This window comes from Humulus lupulus, chromosome 3 (genome assembly GCF_963169125.1).
Source record: "Humulus lupulus chromosome 3, drHumLupu1.1, whole genome shotgun sequence".
In the NCBI taxonomy this organism is placed as follows: domain Eukaryota; kingdom Viridiplantae; phylum Streptophyta; class Magnoliopsida; order Rosales; family Cannabaceae; genus Humulus; species Humulus lupulus.
In genome coordinates this window covers 136,476,162-136,496,700 of record NC_084795.1, presented here as the reverse complement: position 1 = coordinate 136,496,700, position 20,539 = coordinate 136,476,162, and the positions used below count along the sequence as shown (strand labels likewise).

Genomic DNA, 20,539 nt, shown 5'->3' with positions numbered 1-20,539 from the left:
TGCTGCTGCCGCCGCCGCCGCTGCCACTACTGCTGCTGCTGCCGCCGCCGCTGCCGCTGCTTCTGCTGCTGCTGCCGCTGCCGCCGCCGCCGCCGCTGCTGCTTCTGCTACTGCCGCCGCCGCTGCCGTGCTGCTGCCGCCGCCGCCGCCGCTGCTGCTGCTGCCGCCGCTGCTGCTTCTGCTACTACTACTACTACTATCTAACTTGCTAAGTAATGTGTTCAGGGACTCTACAGCTTGAAATTATAGTTCCATAGGTCTCCGAGGTGGCTTTATCAACACTATTTAAGGTAAGAGTTGGAACCGAGAAGGGAAATGATATATTTGGAAGAAATTAGTTCTTCGGGGTCAAATATGTAATTGTGACAAATTAATTAATTAATTTATTAATTTTCAAAATTATTTAATTAAATAAGTTTTCAAAAATAATTTTTTAATTAAAATTGATATTTTCGTAAATGCCATTTAAATATTTAAGATAATTAATTATTTTATAATTATATAGTTAGAAATGTCAAATATAGTAGGTCTACAATAAATGTTATGTTATAATGTTAGAAGATTAATACATATATGTATATAATAGTATATATTATATAATTAGATATGTCAAATATAGTAGACTGGTAATAAATGTTATGTTATAGTGTTAGAAGATTAATACGTATAAGTGAAATATATGTATAATAATATATATTATATAGTTCGGGGTCAAATATGTAATTGTGACAAATTAATTAATTAATTTATTAATTTTCAAAATTATTTAATTAAATAAGTTTTCAAAAATAATTTTTTAATTAAAATTGATATTTTTGTAAATGCCATTTAAATATTTAAGATAATTAATTATTTTTATTTATATAAATAATGTGAAAAAATAGATGTGATATTTCAAATTGGATTTGAATTTGAATTGATATTCATTCTTTAATTAATTTGATAAGATTAGTTATCATGTTTAGATATTTTTGAATAAATGATTATTAAATAATTATTAAATAAAAGTGATTAAGACACATATTTGTGTAAAAGGATATGCTACACGCCAATTACAGTGCATGCACTATAAGAATGCCATAATCTATTATTTTATAAAAATGTCGGTCAACTCATATTTATTAGAGAAATACCATTTATAAGAAAATGTTTAGTGGGGCCTTGATAAAACATACAATTTGAGCCCAACAATTTGAAATAAAAATGTTATGTCTTTATTTGAAAATAAAGTAAAATAATAAGTCCCACAGACGTAATTAAAAACATAAACCATAACATAAGTTCTTAATTATTCATGGCACTGATCTTGATCGTTAATCACTCATTGGACACCCCACGTCATACATGCCTAGATACCGGAACTTCCCACATCACTGTTCATGCCAAAGAGAAACTCTTCTGCCTACCTGAAAGGGGGAAAGTAAGGGGGGTGTGCTAAAAGCCTAGTAAGGAAGTACAAACAAGTAGAACAATATTCAAGGAAACACAAGAAGAACATATTTATATCATAAAACTCATAGCGTATCATACCATAACCATATCATATTCATTTCATAATCATATCGTATCATATTCATAATCATATCGTATCACCTTCATAATCATAATCATACTTCATGTGATCATGACACCCCTATTTCCTTGCCACATCGTATCATATTCATAATCATAATCATACTTCATACTTCATGTGAGCATGACACCCCTATTGTCCATGTCACATCGTGAGGTAAACAACAAAAACATAAACCAGTAAGACCTCTTATATGAGGTAAACAGGAACTCTGGTCCTCGAATAAGCTCGATGCGTCCACCCTATGAGTTATGTCATATCCTTAGTAACTCCTTTGTTGTGTCGCATTTAGCACGTTGACAACCTATTTCTTTTTCATACATCATACAAGCAGACATACAACAATCCATAACATAAGATAGTAATTCATACTTTTCATAACTCTTCAGCTTACCATACTTATACTGTCCATAACACTATATAACCTTGCAACATAATAGTTCATACCTTTCATACATAATTCATAGAAAATTCTAACTAACTTCCTTACCTCAAGTCCAAGCAAAATAAAGTGCGGGGTATTTCACAATGAGCCTAAAATCACAATCAAACGTTCATCTTAAAATCATGTAAGATTACATATGCCCAACATACATATCCCATGAGTGCATGGGCCATGCGTACGCGGCACAAGTTACACCACACTACAAACATTCAATAATTTTACATAAAGTGATAAATGAATAACTTCAAGTCTACTAGTGGATCCTTAATGTTTGCAAACCAAGAATCACACACTTAGTTAAATGAGGTATATTTGAACATAAAACTTAGCTTGCATGTAACATGCATACGTGAGATGGTTCTTAAAACTTGTATTGAAGTTGGTAATATTTACTCCTTTATTTTCTTGTCAACTTCACAAAAATTGAGTAAGCATAAAATAAATTGTAATTTTGATTATTACTATATTCTTGTAAGTCATACATTTGCCATTCATAAATTTTATTTCAAAAATTTAATTTACTAAAATAATTGTTTAGCTTTAATTGTATAAAATAAGAATTTCATTTATTATTTAATAACAATTAGAAGAATGTAACAAAAAAATTTGTAGTTACATGTAAAATAGTTAATTTGGCATGATTAGTATAGTTCACAAAAATTCTTTTTATCTTGGCAAATAAAATCAATATTAAAATATGACATATTAATAAAAAAAAAACATTTCTAGATTACAAAATTTTACATTTATGTCATAAATATATAAAAGTTGGAAAAATCCAACTACATTCTCATTTATTAAATAAATACTCTGGTCACCATTTAAAAAAATAATTTTATTTAATTATTTGTAAATAAAATACTGCATATATATATATAAATGAGAAAATGTAGCACACCAATTTTTTTTAGTTAGGTTAATTTTCTGCTTTATTTTATTATTAATTGTTCAGTCTTAGGAATTTATTTTTAATTGTTTGGTAGGAATTATGTAAATTTAATTTTGTTAGTTGTTTAGTTTAATTATTCTAAATTGTAAGTAAATGAGTTTTGATTGAATGCATCAATGTGCATGGTAAGTAGTGGTGCACCTGAGCTATTGTGTGTGCATGTGTATGGTTGCATGGTGGGCATGCAATAGTATTTCCTACACTTAATTCCCTTTTATTTTTTTTATTTAAGAAATTAGAGAATTAAAAGAAAATAAAAAGGAAGGAAAATAATGGGTTTGTATAAATATATATTTTATTTATTTAGTATAAGATATTGATGATATGACTATTAGTGGTCTTCTAGATATATTGGGTAAGTGAGAGGTGAATTGTGTGTGTGTGCTAGTCCTGTGTAGAGAGAAAGGGAAAGAAAAAGGGTACTCGGCCAAGCTTAGTGGGAATGCATGGGGAAGTTTCCATTTTTTTTTAAAACAAGCCAATCATGGCCATAGTTTTCAATTACATGGATTATGGGGGAGGGAATCAAGGAAATTGGAAAGAATTTGGGACATTACCTTTTCCCACTAGCTAGGGTTCGACCACTAGGGCCTCTATAAAAACAAAGAGAAAATGAGTGTTCTCATTTTTGCTTGGTGGCTATCGTGTGATTAGAGAGAAGGGAGAGAGAGAGAGAGAGAGAGAGAGAGAGAGAGAGAGAGAGAGAGAGAGAGAGAGAGAGAGAGAGAGAGAGAGAGAGAGATAGAGAGAGAGAGAGAAAGAAAGAAAGAAAGAAAGAAAGAAAGAAAGAAAGAGAGAGCGGGAGAGAGGAAGAGAGATCGTGAAAGTGAAGTAGAAGAGGGGTTAAAAAATCCTCATAGGTATGGCTTTGATGTTTTGTTTTGATTTGTGTTTGATTTCTTAAGATTAGTCCTCTTCTCATCACTAAGTTTTCTTTTTCTTCTTTGTGATTTTTGAAATCCTTAGGGGTGTGTTCAAGGGTGGTCCAACTTGGTATTGAACTCTATCAAAGGAGGTAGTTGATCACTAGCTTTAATTTTGTTTTGTGATTATATTTAATGGATTGTTGATGTTTTGATTCCTATTTAAAATTTTCTATGTTTTGATTGATGTTTTTAGAATAACTAAACATGATATATGATATGCGGTGTTATGTTAATCTCATGTTATTGGATTGTCTTGATCTTAAAGTTTTGGAACATCGCGATCTTGATGATATGACACCTAGGGTTTGCCCTATGTTTTTGGTTGCTTAGGGTTATTTGATTTTAATGTTCAAAGTAAAGGAATGCAAGGATGATGCTAGGTACATGCTAGGGTTCATGTGAGTGTAAATTAGGTTAATGATATTTTCATGTTTGTTGTACATGTGAGTTTCAGCCTAGGGAGAATTATCAATGGATGTTAGCCATCTCTTTTTAAACTTTTTTTGATGTCACATAAACTCATTAGAAACATGTTAGGTTATCTTGTTAAGGTTGAGAATTGGTATTAAGTCCCTTACTAGTGATGATCTAATTGGTATATGAAGATTTGGTATAAGCATTTGTTTAAACATGTTTAAAAGTGAGTTTTATGTTAATTATGTTTGCTGTTTTTTTTATATAATTTGTGAGTATAATGGTGAATTAATGTTTTGAAATGAACATATGAATTTTCAAAGTGGTATTTGATTTTAAGTAAATAAAATGACATATTTATTTTCACATGTGAATGGTGTAACGCCCTAGATAACCAAGACCGTTACACTGTGTGTTTGAAACAGTGCGAGGCTTGCTAATCAAGTCATTTGATTAAAAATGTGAATCTAATGTTACAAACAGGATAGGTTAAAAGATTTTGGTTATAAACGAATAATTTTTATTTAAAATACATGCTTGGTACATGGGATCCCAAATTACGGTTTAAATAACATAATTACAGAATTTCCAAAGCTTATAAATAACCAAGCCACTCTAATTGCAAAATACACGTTTTAGGTTCTCGTTCCTGTACAAATCCTCGACCGTGGCGGCCAGGCAGCTGACAATGTACACCTCGCCCCCAGAGCTCTCCAACCCATGGTCAACTTGCCTTACCCTTTCCTTTACCTACACCGTGTAGCATTCGTGAGCCAAGGCCCAGCAAGAAAACATAGCATTTCAGACACAATCACTAATAATTCTCAATTATTTCACAAGACATAACCAGGTACTCAACAGAACACAACATTCATCCATTCAACGATAATAATCAACAAGCTAACAATCTTCCATTCAACTAACCAGCATATCATAATTATCATAATAATTACAATCAAATCACATGATAATTAGGGCCGACAACTTAGGCCGCACCCTCTGTTTATCCCACTGACTCCGGCCCGCTTAAACCGAGCTCAGTACATAATAAGCTGTCCTGAGCTACCAGTGGCCGAGCCGCGCCCTGTGCGCATGTGTAAACTCCAGCACTTTTAGGCCACTCGTTTACTATTTACATGGCGTGATACCATCCATTTACATTATACATGGCATAATACCATTCTTTCAAAGCATACAAGATAGGAAACCCTTAGTCCCATTATATATCCACAACTGGGTGCAGTTTTCTTACCTTTAGTTCCAAGAGCTTTAATTGGAAAGACGACCCCAAGCACGATCCTGCTCCGAGCCCAAGTGTACACCCATTCACAACCATGATAAAGGATTCCATCAATAATTGCATAAGGGATTCCAGATAGAATTCTAGCCTCTGGGACATCAAATTCCACCAAACACGATAGTGGGATCGATCTTGAGCACCAAAGGTTAGGTTCCCACACTTAAAACTCCAAATGGCCACAAATGCCCTTAAGGGTCGCAGCCCCCAAGACCTGCGCTGCGGCCCGCCCCCTAAAATAGAGGCTAGGCCTCTCCGACCACAGACATGCGCCGCGGCCCTACCCCTGTGGCGCCGCGGCGCTCCCTCATCTCAGAGCCCTCCTGGCTCTTCCTTGCTCCGAAGGGCCGCAGCGCTCTAGAACAGAGCTGCGGCCCAGCCTCGCGAACCCAGAAAAACCACCATTTTTAATATTCAAACCTCACCCAAATTCACCCTAGACCATCCCAACAACATAACTCAACTATCACAACTCTCTAACATGCTTCCAGCAACAAAACCCAGCAGAAATCTAGTCTAGAAACCCATCAAAAAAACATTTAAATCTTTTGAACCCACACACTCAAGAACACTCAAACCAGCCACAAAACACCACAATTCATACATTAAATCATAGTTTCGAGCTTACCCTCACTGCAGAAAAAATTCTCCAAGTTATTTCTGTGCTAACTCCCAAGTTCCCAGCTTCAATTCAGTCCTTAAATATAAAAACCATAAACACCCTTAAAACCCAGCCAAAACATAGAATTCTAATGACCAAGAGTATGATTCAGTTCTTACCTTTGTTCCTAGCTTGTTTCCCTTAGCTTCCACTGAATGAAACCTCCATTTGCTCAGCTCAAACTCTAATTCCCAGCCACAATCCTTTGGTTTCACTGAGTTTCTTGAGAGAAAAGGAGAGAGGGAGAGAAAAGTCGATTCCTTGAGTTTCTACTATTTTCTATTTTTTCCTTAGTCTAACTTTAGTTACTTTAAGTCTATCCCGAGACTCGGGGTACCGGAAACGTCCCCGAGGGAAAAATGGTAAAATTTTCCAATATTCCCACTTAGGCTTCCTAACCTCAAATATATCTCCAATTATTTATTTTCATAACCCAATAATCCAAATGATCATCTAATACCCGAAAAACCCCATGACTTGCCCCAAGTCAGGTACTGGGTCCCGCTGTGACTTTCCCGCTACTTGCTCCCTAGGAACACCTCGTGTCGAAAGCTGCAACACATATATCCACATAATAATTTGGTCTTATCAGTTTATCACAAAATCACATTTATGCCCTAACAACCAAAATTACAATTATGCTCTTACAACCAAGCAGGGTCGCATGCTTATCCAATACTCATAAACATGCATTTCACATAATCAAACATAACACACTCCATTAGTTCACATAACTTCCAATTATGCCCTCCCACACACTAATCAAGGCCCTTAAGTCTTATTAGTAATTTTGGGTCGTTACAAATGGTCTTTTTTTTAATCAAATTAATACATGCAGATTTTTTTTGTAAATTTTATGAAAGAAAATATAATTTTAATCCAAGTTTGTAATTTGATTGAATAAATAGTTACTTAAATTTTTGGTAAATAGTAAGAAAAGTATTTTAAATGAGATAAATAAAACTAGCACATCAAATAAATTAAACCCTGAGCTATGTATATGATGAATGTGGTATTCTAAAAATGTAGATATGTATTTTTCACATTGTTATTTATGTGCAGTGTTTTTTTTTTCTTTAAAATGTGAAAAAGATTATGGTTTAAATCCATTTGTGATTTTTAAACAAATTAATAGTTGCTGAAAACTTTGGGTTATTAAGATAAAATAATTATTTTATTTAAGATGAATAAGTGCTACACCCCAATAAATTAAGTCTTAAATAATATATATTAAAATTTAATTTTCCTCACTTTATTTATGAAATTTCACATTTAAAAACATGCAGTTTTTTTTTTTAAATTAGTAAAATTATTTTCTAAAGGAAACAAGAAACTTATTTAGTTATTCTAAATAGCTAAAATTTTGTCACATGTTTTTATGATATTTAAATAATAAATGGAATTATTATTTTATGAGAAATTAGAAAAGACTTAATGGATTATCTATAAAGTAAATACGTTGTATTAAAATTTGTATAACAATTTTTGGGATTTTAGAGAAACGATTAATGACAAATAAATTATGTTGCTGAATTTTTGATTGAGAGGCAAGAAATAAGCATGTAGGAATTATTGTTTTAAAATGTTAAATTTTAAGAACGCTCCCACGTATGTATGTCGCATGAAAATGCATTTTTACGTTCAAATATATGCCTATTGTTCAAACACATGACTTTTAATTTGTAACCACAAAGGGTTAAAATGTAGAATTAGCATTATTCTTTTATGATTTTATGTGGAAATGTTGTATGTTTGCAATTATTGAGCAACTTGTGCCACGTGTGCATGGCCCATGCACACGTGGGGTATGTATGTTGAGCATGAGTAGTCTTACGTGATTCTAAGAGACGAACATTTCGTTATGATTATAGGTTCGTTGTGACGTATTCTTAGGTTTTCTTTGCTCAGACCCGAGGAAAGGAAGTTAGATAGAATTTTTATGTTTATGCCATGAAATTGTAAGACCTGTATGCTACAAGAAATAATGTACTATGTAAATGATGATGCTATGTTTTGATGATAAACCAAGTGATATAGAAAAGTAGAATTCTATCTTGATATGTTATGACAAGTATGATGCAACATGTATTTTCTTTGTTGGATGTGAACTGGATTACATGTGTTTGTATGATGAATGAAAATCGAATGTTACTAGCGTGCTGAACGTAACACAACAAAGGAGTTACTAGGGATATAACATAACTCAAATGGCGGACACGCTGAGGTTATTCAAGGACCTAAGATCCTGTTTACCTCATAAAGGAGATTTCACCAGCCCAATTATACTGGTTACCTCAAGATGTGACATGGACAACAGAGGTGCCATGATCACAAAGAGTATGTTTATGTTGAATGAATGTGATGTATGACTGTGTTTCATTTATGATTATGAGATATGAGTATGATGTTATTATGAATTGTCCTGTTATATTGTACATGTTTTTCTTGTCTTTTATTTGATTTGTTGTACTTCCTTACTGGACTTTTTGCTCACCCCCTTACTTTCCCCTTTCAGGTAATAAATATGGTCTTTTTCTGGCACATGCTATGATGTGGGGAGTTCCGATGTCTAAGTGTGTATGGCGTGGGGGTTTCCTAAGAACGAATAAACTATCAACATAAGCGACGGGTTTTAATGAAACTATATTATAAACTTTATTTTTAAATATGCCAGTGGGACTTAAAACTTTTTATTTTCTTTTTAACATTGCATATGAACACTTTAATTTTATTTTAAACTATTGGGCCCAAAACTTGCATGTTTAATCAAGGTCCCACTGAGTTTATCTTTTAATTGGTATTTTTCTATTTATCCATGAGATAAGTGACCTTTCTACAAAGTGATAGAATAGAGCGTTTTACAAAAAAATACCCATTAAAGTATAGAAAAATCACATTTATCATATGTAAATATTATGACATAAATTTCTAAGACATGTATTTGATTTCTTTTAATTTAAATAGATTTTTCCATGAATCTAATTAAAAATCAGCAAGCAGGTCATCTCATTAATTTTAAGGCATGAGTTTTCAAAACATATTTTTATTATCCTTTTTTTAAAAAATAATCTTCCATAATACTAAACAAAATTTCAGCAAGCAATATATATTCATAACTCACGAACTTTCTAGTAAACCATTTTAACAAATTAATCTAGTATGCTTGTATACCTTCATGGATTTAACAACACAAAAATTAAGCTATTCTATACCACATAAAACACCCAATGCTGAATTTCTATATAGCATAATACATAAAAGACTACAAACTTGACATGCTCATAATCAATATTTTAAAAGAAAAAAAATGAAGAATACACAAACACCAATACAACCCTAATATGCATTCTATCATCATCTTTGCATATTCTTGCATAAATCAATAGAATCAAGATATCAATGACAATTCTAACATGCTCCATATTACAATAGTATTACAACAAATATTTCATGCTCATAATTAAATAAATCCAAGGAATCCTGAACCTAATATGCCATAGTCGAAACCCTATATACCATAACAACTCCATGAATCAAAATTTCCATATTGCTTATCATCATACCCTAACATGCTTCTTAATGATAAATATACAATATAAACATCATATTTCTCATATTCTAAATTTACAAAAAATACTCTAAATCAATAAGCATGCTCATCAAAATTCAAAGAAACATATGAAACCCTAAAACATACCCTATGCCGAAACATGCATCAAAATATTATTGTTTCCATAATTTAATTAAAAACCTAATCATGTCTCTAAAAAAGATATCATAACCACACATGTATTCATCATACCAATATTGAAACAACATACAGTAGAAGATATATCCATCAAAACTACAATGATCAAATCATCATCATACATCATAAACATGCTTTCTCAAATCAACAAACAATAATCGAAAGCCATAACTAAGGATATGATAACATCAAAAAAAATAAAATAATCCAAAGCCATAAGCAAGAATATGACAACATCAAAACATCAAACAATAATCCAAGTCCATAAACAAGAATATGACAACATCAAAACAACAAAAGGGTTAGGATTCTCCCTTACCTCCCTGGTAGAGAATCAAAAACACAAAACTATGATCAATCCCCTTGGACACTTAGGGATTTTTGAAACCTACAACAAAGAAAAGAACAATGCTCTTAGAATTTAGAAGAAGAAGGATAGCTTATTGTTGATGCAGTTCTTTGGCAACAGATAATTATACGAATAAACGGGATGGATTAGTGCTTAGATGATGAACCGTAATATGTAATTAGTTATATTCCAAACTGGTGAAAATAGTATAGGGGGAAGGTTATAACTCCTTTCCTTTTAGGTGGTTTGAAGGTTAAAATCCCTCTAGTCCACCAGTCAATATTATTGATATCTCTCTAGTATTCCTTACAGGGTGTTTCTTTACAAACTAGACGCCAACCCCTTGCAACACCCAGGGTCTCCATATTTATAGGGAGAGGACATCTGGGTGTTGGCAAAGGGGGTCATCCCGTGACCTTCTTACCCATCATGTCACTTCTGTGACACTTATGATTAATTCCTAAAACCTGACAATGAAGTGTTGTCTAATAAATAGGTAAGGGGGATAATGGGCCGCATGGCCCAAACCAGTCGTGGGGTGCCTGAACACATACGTTTATGCTGCGTGTCCGAGAATTCAGGAATGGAGTGGACACGTGATGTCTGATATGCACACGTTTACATTGCGTGGTTGACTTCATAAATGTTCGGGGGTGTCAGCTCTATGTCGTACCCCGAGCTTGATGTAGATCCAGCTCGTGGTGTCCACACTGCTGACCCGATGCCTTTGAGTATTCTTACTAAACCTTTGACCACCTCAAGCTAAAAAGGTGGAGACTCGTAACAGCAGCTCCGGGTAAGTGGCTTCCACGTGGCTGATAGGATTATGCCCTTTTCGAGCTTGCTAATAACCTATGGATGTTTAGGGCGTACATTTGCCCCCAAGCCCCTGCTCGTGGCATGTGACGTCACCTGGGGACACAGCGGGGGCTTTTTGGCTTCCTTGTTGACTCTTCATGTTCTGCCTATTGCGCTAGTATCAGATACGTGGAGCATCGTGGTTGGTGACGGTCCGTCTTTCGAGAATCGCATTAAATGCCTAGTCTATCTTGGGACGTCATTTTGTCTTTCGAGTTGTGACCCTCGTATCCCACATTAAGACGATCGAACGACCCTCATTCCTTTGCCTTTTACGTATATATAAGGTTGGCCACCTTTCGCATGAGCCACCCTTTATTTGAAATTTTTCCTCATTTTCTCTCTTCTCTCTTCTTAGCCTTAAAACCCTTTTTTCTTCCGGTTACTGTTCCAGAAGTCCCTGAGTTTTAGACACAAAGGTTTCTCCGTGATTCCGGTTCTAAAGGCTCCACCAGGACTTCGACTTCAGCGCCCTTTTCGGCTTCCATACAGCAAAAACTTCTGTAAGTCCTCTGCCTGCTGCATGTTCAAATGTTTTCGTTTTTTTTTGTTTAGGTAGACTCCTTTTTTAGTTGCACACTGTAGGTTGTTAGTTGTTTTTTACTCTAGGGGTATCGACTATAGGAAAGAATGCTTAGGAAAATAACGCACAGGACAAGATAATTATGGGGGTGATTTTTATGGGTAATCTCTTGAAATGCCTATTTGGAGAGGGGAAGGCAACAAGTTTCTGGGGTGCAAAACCGGGTAGCTTAGGGGCCACGCTTCCCAGGCAGTTTTTGCTTTTTGAAACTTTCCCTCCAAGGCAAGCATTATCCTAACCCTCCTGACACACGGATCCCGAGCGATCGGGGACCCGTTGGGAGCACAAGTGCGTGTTCATAGAACTGCGTGGCCTCACTCACCGCGGGCTGAGATTACCTCAGCCCGTGTAAGGAAAATCATTCCTCGCGCTAGATTCCCTTTCTTATGTTTAGGTCGTCTTTCTAAATTTTCTTCATCTTTGTTCGTTAGGCGACCAGATGGGACCCAGGAAGAATATGCCCAAGAAGAGTGCCGCCAGCTCGTCGTCCCAGCAGGCCAGCAAGGGGAAAGAGGTGGTACCAGATTCCCCTATCCCCCTCTTTGGTCCCACCGTGGAGAAAGAGGTCGAGGTGGGACATGACGCCTTCTTCGAGGCCGAGAGGATTGTCTCGAAGGTCACAACTCAGGGGAAGGTCAACAAGATCTTACTGTCCCACAACATTGAAATAGGGACGGGAGCTCTTGTTGCCCGACCTCCCCTCGAGGGCAAGCGGAGCTGCACACCGCTCGACGAGGAGTTCGCGGCCTGGAGCGACGAACACCTTAAGGCCGGAGCCTTTCTTCCTCTGGACTAGTACTTCACGGATTTCCTGAACTTCGTGAAGCTGGCCCCCTTTCAGCTCCCCCCTAACTCCTACCGTCTGTTAGCGAGGCTGAGGTATCTGTTCCTAAAGCAGGAATGGGAGGTCCCTACACCGGCGGACATCCTCTACTTTTTCTGCCTCGAGGCCAGCCCGGATCAACGGGGGCGAGGTGACAGGTTCTACTACTTAGCCCGTTTTCCCAACTCTGCTGCGGTCATCGAGCTGCCCAGCCACCCCAATGACGTCAAGGATCAATTTTTCATGTCGACGGGGTTCCGCAACTGCGAACACCATTACTTCAACCATCCTCGTAAGTTCTTTCTAACCTCAGCTCACAAAATCGTCGTTGATTAGTTTCTTTCCATACGTATTGACTTGAATACTATCGTGTAGCTATTTTTGCGAGGACGACTAAATCGGTGAACCTCGGGGGTTAATACGAAACCTTGGTGGGGCTCCCCCTAAGTGAAAAAGACTACCGCCGGCTTGTGTCTGATGAGATGATGCTGACGTGCAAGCTAATTTCTCTGGGCCAGACTCTGGCCTTGAGGAGGCCGCGGATCGCCCCAGTAGCTCGTGAGATGGCACCCATCCCCGAGGAGGGGGCCGCGGACGAGGAGGAGGAGGATGAGGTGCCGCTCGTGTGTCGGAAGCAGGCTCTTGAGGTCGCCCAGGAGGTCAACGCGGAGCGGGTCCAGTCCGGGGCAGCAGCCGGTAGCCAAGGTAACCCATACTTGTTTAGGGATTTAGACAGAACTATCGTAGACCTATGACTTGCTAGGTTTAACCCCAACCAACTCGTTCACCGTCATCGAAACGACCCAGATCGTAACATAACTCTACTCCAGTGCGTTGACCAGCTAGTGTTGCGTTATGACATCGGCCGCCCTAGGGGAACTGTAGTAGTAGACAATACCCTGGCCTTTAGGTCGGCCTTCTTTGAGGAGTACGGGACCAACCTTAGGTCGTGGCCCTCCCTTATGGAGGGTATAGTAGCTCCAGGGCTTAGGTAGTATGTAGAGGAGTCCAGTCCTGAGGTGGATCCGGACCCAGAGCCCCCTCTCACTCGTGAAGTTATAGTCTTAGACTCCCCCATAGAAGCTCTGCGGCCAGAGGTCGTGACAATAGATTCCTCCTCCAGCTCAGAGGGTAGGACCTTTTTCAATACATTCTATATTTTTCTTTTTGCGATCACATATTTTTACATGCATACTGACGATTCGTTCTTTGTTTCAGGTGAGGAGATGTCGCATCTCGGGGACAACATTCTGCGATCTATGTTCCAAGGGGGAAATCCTTCCTCCGGGTCGTCTGAACCCTTGGTGAAGAGGCTCCGGCTGACCAAGAAAACGCCCGCCCTTGGGACTACCTCCAAGTCTCCTACCAAGGGGAAAGGCTAGGGTCCTTTTGCCATAGAGAAGGTGCCTCCACCCCCTCCTACCATAGAGAAGATGGCTCCACCTCCCCCGCGACCTTCTGTCTCTAGCCGGGAACTGGAGGTACCAACCGGGAGCTTGCCAGCTCCGACTCCCACCGTGCGCGTCCCGGTTAACACTCAGGCCTTGGAGAAAATCCCCGAGGCCTTCGGGGGATAGTTTACGAAACCGCGACCTACATGGTGGACCACTGCTACAACGCCACCCCAAGGGACTTGCGAGAGATTGAGACGAGGAGCCTTGAGAATGTTATGGAGTCTTCACTGGGGATGACCCTCACGGTAAGTTTGCTTTACCACTGGTTCTCTTTGCTTTTTCTAAAGCACTTGCCTTATTATCTTTTTATCTTGCAGGCGGCTTTGGCTCTCCACCGGAGCATATCTCGGTCCAAGGCCATGATTGACGAGATCAGGGGCGAGCACCAGGCTGCCTAGGCCGCCCTCGCATCTGCTCAATAACAAGAGCAGGATGCCAAAGCTGCCTTGGAGACTGCCCGGGAAAGCGAGAAAGTCGCGCAGGCCTCCTTGGATGCTGTGCAGGCCGAACTGGAGGCATCTCGGGCTAAGCTGCTAGAGTCCGAGGCTACCAAGGTCGCCCTGGACGCCGCGAAGGTCGAACTTGAAGAGGCCAAGGGCGCCCTTGTGGTGGAGAGGGCATCTTCCAGCTCCTCCATGGAGGCCATGCTGTATCATTGCTGGGCCTTCAACCAGGATGGTGACTTTTCCTTCTTGGGGCTGGAGGTGTGGGAGTCCTTCCTAGAGAAGTTCAGAGCTCGCCTTCAACAAGAGGCTCCCTCTGAGACCGGGGAGACTTTTGCTGCAACCGAGCAGGACACCGAAGGGGTGACTTCTTCGGAGCGGCCTGGCGGGGCTTAGGACTTCTGCTCCTTTTCTCTTATTTTTTTATGTGTAACTTTGTATTATGAGGTTTTTTTATCCAAGAGACAATTGGTTTCCTTAGATTTACTTTAATATATTTATATATTTTTTTGTGGTTTAATTTTATTGTTACTCATCTTTAACGCATTTGGTGAGAACTTAGTTTATGTTGGTGTTATGATTGACATCTCATGCTTTTTAGGAAAAAACATCTATTAGTCAATTTGAACCAATTTCTAAGTTTAGGACCTGGTTGTATCCAGGACATTGATTTTAAAAACTTAGTTCATGTTAATCATTTATTGATATCTCGCGCTTTTTAAGAAAAACATTGATCAATCACTTTGAATCAACTTCTAGGTTTTAGGACCTGGTTGCATCCAGGACATTGATTTTAAAAACTTCGTTCGCATTAACCTTTATCGATATCTCGCGCTTTTTAAGAAAAACGTCGATCAATCAATTTGAATCAACTTCTAAGTTTTAGGACAACCTGGTTATATCCAGGACATTGATTTTAAAAACTTAGTTCGCGTTAATCCTTTATCGATATCTCACGCTTTTTAAGAAAAATGTCGATCAATCAATTTGAATCAACTTCTAAGTTTTAGGACGACCTGGTTATATCCAGGATATATGCCCCCCAAGTAATCAGGAAAGGGCCTTTCATGGTTACTTGACGTTACATCCACAAACATATACGACAATGCGAAAAGATTCTCTCATTATTTAATAAACAAAAGTTGGCTTTTCTAATTAAGCCTTACAAAGATGTTACTGATAATATTTCTTCAAGTGTATAGCGTTCCAAGTCCGTGGGACTGCTTCTCCGTTAAGCCAAGCTAGCTTGAAGGTTCCTTCTTTCACGACCTCTATTATTTGATAGGGCCCTTCCCAGTTTGGTCCCAGCACTCCGTCCTTGGGATCCTTACTGGCCAGGAAGACTCTTCTGAGTACCAGGTCGCCAACGCTAAAGACACGTTTCTTAACCTTTGAGTTGAAATAACGAGTGATCTTTTGTTGATAATGCGCGAGATGCAGTTGTGAAGCTTCTCGTTTTTTGTCAATTAGGTCGAGGGACGCGCAGAGCAATTCATCGTTGTGGTCTTGGTCAAATGTCTAGACTCTATGCGAAGCTACCTTTACTTTGACAGGAAGGACTGTCTCACTCCCGAAAGCCAGGGAGAAAGGAGTATGACCCGTCGAAGTTTGGTGTGAGGTCCAGTATGCCCATAGTACCTGGGGAAGCTGTTCGGGCCAAACTTCCTTGGCTTTATCCAGTCTTTTCTTAAGGCTTGCTTTTAGCGACTTATTGACAGCCTCGACTTGCCCATTAGCCTGGGGATAGGCCATGGAGGAGAAGCTTTTAACAATGTCATGCCTCTCACATAATTTGGTGAAGAGGTCGCTATCGAACTGCGTTCCATTATCTGACACGATCTTCTTTGGCAGCCCGAATCGGCAGACAATATTCTTGACCAAAAAGTCGAGGACACTCTTTGAAGTGATCGTCGCCAGGGGCTCTGCTTCTGTCCACTTCATGAAGTAGTCGATAGACACCACCGCGTAGCAAACTCCTCCCTTTCCAGTAGGGAGGGCACCAACCAGGTCAATCCCCTAGACCAAGAATGGCCATGGGGACGAGATCATCTTCAGCTCGACCGGAGGAACCCAGGAAATTGTGGTTAATCGCTGGCACTTGTTACACTTTTGGATGTAGGAGATCGAGTCTTTTGATAGAGTGGGCCAATAATACCCTTGCCTTAAAATCTTCAAGGCCAGGTTTTGCCCCCCAGTGTGATCTCCGCAAAAGCCCTCGTGGATCTCCTGCAAAATGGTCTTCGCCTCGCCTGGAAGAACACACTGTAGGAGAGGTAAAGAGAGGCCACGTCGGTATAATATCCCATCTATCACTGTATACCTCGGAGTTTGGTAAAGTATCCTCCTTGCGTCATTTCGCCCCTCGGGTAACTTTCCTGCTGTGAGATACTCGAGGATGGGAGTCATCCAAGTCGGTCTGGCGTCAATCATCTCGACCTCCGCCCCGACTTCCTCTATGCTTATTCTTTCCAAGAACTCTATCGGTACCAGCCCCAAAGTCTCTGCCTCCCCGGAAGTGGCGAGCTTCGCCAGGGCATCTGCGTTGGCAATTTGCTCCAGAGGTATCTGCTCGATCGAGCCGCGCTCAAATGCGGATACTTCTTTCTTTACCTTGGCCAGTTAAGCAGCCATCTTGATTCCCCGTGCTTGGTATTCTCCTAACACTTGGTTTACCACGAGCTGGGAATCACTGTAACACTGGACGTAGCTGGCCCTCAGCTCCTAGGCCACCCTTAGCCCAGCCAATAAAGCTTCGTATTCGGCCTCGTTGTTGGCGCTTTGAATCCGAACTGTAATGCCAAGTGGAATCGATGTCCCTCTGGGGAAATCAATATGATTCCAGGCCCGGAGTCGTTCTCGTTAGCCGAGCCATCTACGAAGACCTTCCATGAGGCCACTCTTCTACCGGATCTTCTCGGAACCCTGTGCATTCTGCCACAAAATCAGCTAGGGCCTGGCTTTTTATTGTAGTTCGCGGTATGTATAGTATCTCAAATTGGCTGCGCTCGATAGCCCACTTCAACAGACGCTCCGATGCTTCAGGTTTTTGCAAAACTTGCCTTAAAGGCTGATCGGTTATGACGTGTATTGAGTGGGACTGGAAATACGGCTTGAGCTTTCGGGAGGCCGTAATAAGGCAGAAGGCCATCTTTTCCATCAACGGATACCGGGATTCAGCTCTGAGAAGTCTCTTGCTGATGTAATAGACTGGCTTTTGAGATCGGTCTTCTTCTCGGACTAATACGGCGCTAGCCGCATCTTCTGTGACAGCTAGGTAAAGGAAAAGAGGCTCTCCTGCCATTGGTTTGGACAACACGGGTGGCTTGGCTAAATGTGCTTTCAGGTCGAGGAAGGCACGTTCGCATTCCTCGGTCCACTCAAATATTTTATTTCCCCAGAGCAGGTTGTAGAATGGCAAACACTTGTCGGTAGATTTAGAAATAAACCGATTAAGGGCCGCCACCCTTCCTGTCAGACTTTGAACGTCTTTTCACGACCAGGGTGAGGGCATTTCGAGTAGCGACCTGATTTTATTGGGGTTCGCTTCTATTTCCCTGGTATTGACGATGAAACCCAGGAATTTTCCTGACGCAACCCCGAAAGTACCCTTTTGGGGGTTTAGCCTCATGCCGTATTCCCTCAAAATCTTAAAGCATTCCTCCAGATCAGAGACATGGTTATTGGTAGTTTTTGACTTGACCAACATGTCGTCAACATACACTTCCATATTTTTCCCGATCTGATTGGTAAACATCCTATTTACCAACCTCTGGTACGTAGCTCCTGTGTTTTTCAGCCCGAAAGGCATGACCTTGTAATAGTAAACGTTAGTTGGGGTCATGAAGCTAGTGTGTTCCTGGTCTATGGGATTCATTGCGATCTGGTTATAGCCCGAGTATGCATCCATAAAAGACATGAGCTCGTGCCCCGCCGTGGCATCTACCAATTGGTCAATCCTTGGCAAGGGGAAGAAATCTTTGGGGCAGGCTTTGTTCAGATCGAAAAAGTCGATGCAGGTCCGCCATTTCCCATTGGGCTTCGGGACCAACATAGGATTGGTGACCCAGATCGGGAACTTTGCTTCGCGGATAAAGCCGCACTTTAAGAGTCGGGCTACTTCCTCTTCTTGGGCCTCAGCTCGGGTCGTTCCTAGGCGCCTTTGTTTCTGGGACTTTTGCAAGCACGTTTTTATCCAAGTGAAGGGTGTGCATGATGACTCTCGGGCTGATCCCTATCATGTCTCCATGAGACCAGGCGAACACATCTAGATTTCCTTGCAGAAAACTAATCAGCTCCGCCTTCCTTTCGCTACATAGATTTTTCCCGAGCTTCACCACCTTCGAGGGGTCTTGTGGGTCGATATTTACCTCCTCGAGCTCTTTGATGGCTTGGAGCTCGGATCTATCCTCGCCTAATCTGGGGTCGATATCATTATTTAAGATGATATCCTCCCTTCTGGCATTCTGAGGTTTTTCAATCTCAGGACTAGGCACAATTTCCTGAGATTCCTCACTCCCGCCCTGGATGGTCATCGTCTCCTGCCCAGGTTTTGTTTTTCCCTTCATAGAAATGTTATAGCATTCCCTGGTAGCGAGCTGATCACCTCAGACCGTGCATATCCCCGTGGAAGAGGGGAATTTTAGCGCGAGGTGGCGGATGGAGGTTATGGCTTCAAATGCTATCAATGTAGGTCGACCCAAGATAGCATTGTACGCGGCAGGAAAATCGATGACCACAAACTCGAGGAGTTTTGAGACATTTCGGGGTCCCTCTCCCAAGGTGATCACCAGCTCGATTGTTCCTATTGCTGCCGACCCTTCTCCAGAAAATCCATACAGCATCATGGAGGTGGTTTTCAACTCGGTGACAGATAAACCCATCTTTTCCATCGTAGACCGGAACAGCAGGCTCACCGAGCTCCCATTATCGATCAGTATCCTCCTTACTCTCCGGTTGGTGAGCTGTGCGGCTATGACCAGAGGGTCGTTATGAGGGAACTGGACTTGCCTGGCATCTTCCTCGGTGAATATGATTGGTTGCCTCTCCAGTCGTTCCTTTTTGGGTAAATGCTGCTCTAGGACGAACTCCACTCTGCTATGAGCTTTCAATTTGTTGACATATCTCTTCTGGGCACCTCTGCTCGTGCTGGCCAGATGAGGGCCTCTGGAGATCGTGGAGATCTCTCCTCCTATCACAGGAGGAGGGGTGTCCTGATTTATCCGAGACCCGGGTTGACTTATCGGAGCTTCTGGAGCTGGTTGATCGGCGGGAACTCTATTCCATGCATACTGAGCCAAGGGTCCAGCTCTGATGAGAGTCTCGATCTCATCCTTCAGATGCCTACAATCGTCAGTGTTGTGCCCAATGTCGTTGTGGAATCGACAAAACTTGGAGGGGTCCTGCTTAGCCTTCTGGTGCTTCAAAGGCTCTGGCTTCTTCCAGGGGAGGTGAGCAGAGTTTGCTAGGAAAATGTTCTCCCTAGTGTTTGTGAGCTCGGTTTAATTCATGTAGACTGACTTAAACTTTTCTCCGGGCTTGTTCTTCTTCGGGCCGTGCTGGCCACCCTCGTTGCTCCCTTTTCTCTTGCCTCCACCAAACTGGTTATTCTGTGTAACGATTTGGGTCACTGTCACGACATCCGTTCCCACTCCAGCGGGCTGATTAGAGGCTTGGCTGGTTCCCGCGGTCGATGCTCGCGCCTCCTCCAGGTTTATCCATCCCTGGGCCCTATTTAAGAATTCGTTCATGGTGCTGACACCTTTTCTCTGTATCTTTTCCCAGAGTCCATCCCCAACGAGGATCCCAGTCCTCAAGGCCATAAGTTTGGAACTATCATCTGTGCCCCTGGATCGAGCCGCGACGTTTGCGAATCTGCTCAAGTAAGTTTTCAAAGGTTCGTCGGGCTGTTGTCTTATGTTTGCCAGGGTGTCGGCTTTGACGCAGGCAACCTGAGAAGCTCTGAATGCCCTTTTGAAGTCGACAGAAAAGGTTTTCCACGAGCTGATGGACTGCTTTT

General features: G+C 40.6%; 1 protein-coding gene across 1 annotated transcript in view; it reads right to left on the bottom strand.

Moving 5' to 3' along the window:
• LOC133825082 (uncharacterized protein At3g49055-like) overlaps window positions 1–20,539 on the bottom strand; it is a 49,866-nt gene that overhangs the window by 4,883 nt on the left and 24,444 nt on the right. Inside the window, exon 5 of the mRNA XM_062258075.1 lies at window positions 1–38. This exon is cut by the window's left edge and continues 369 nt beyond it. Within this exon, the coding sequence (XP_062114059.1) occupies window positions 1–38 (38 nt within the window). The remainder of the gene's footprint in view (window positions 39–20,539) is intronic.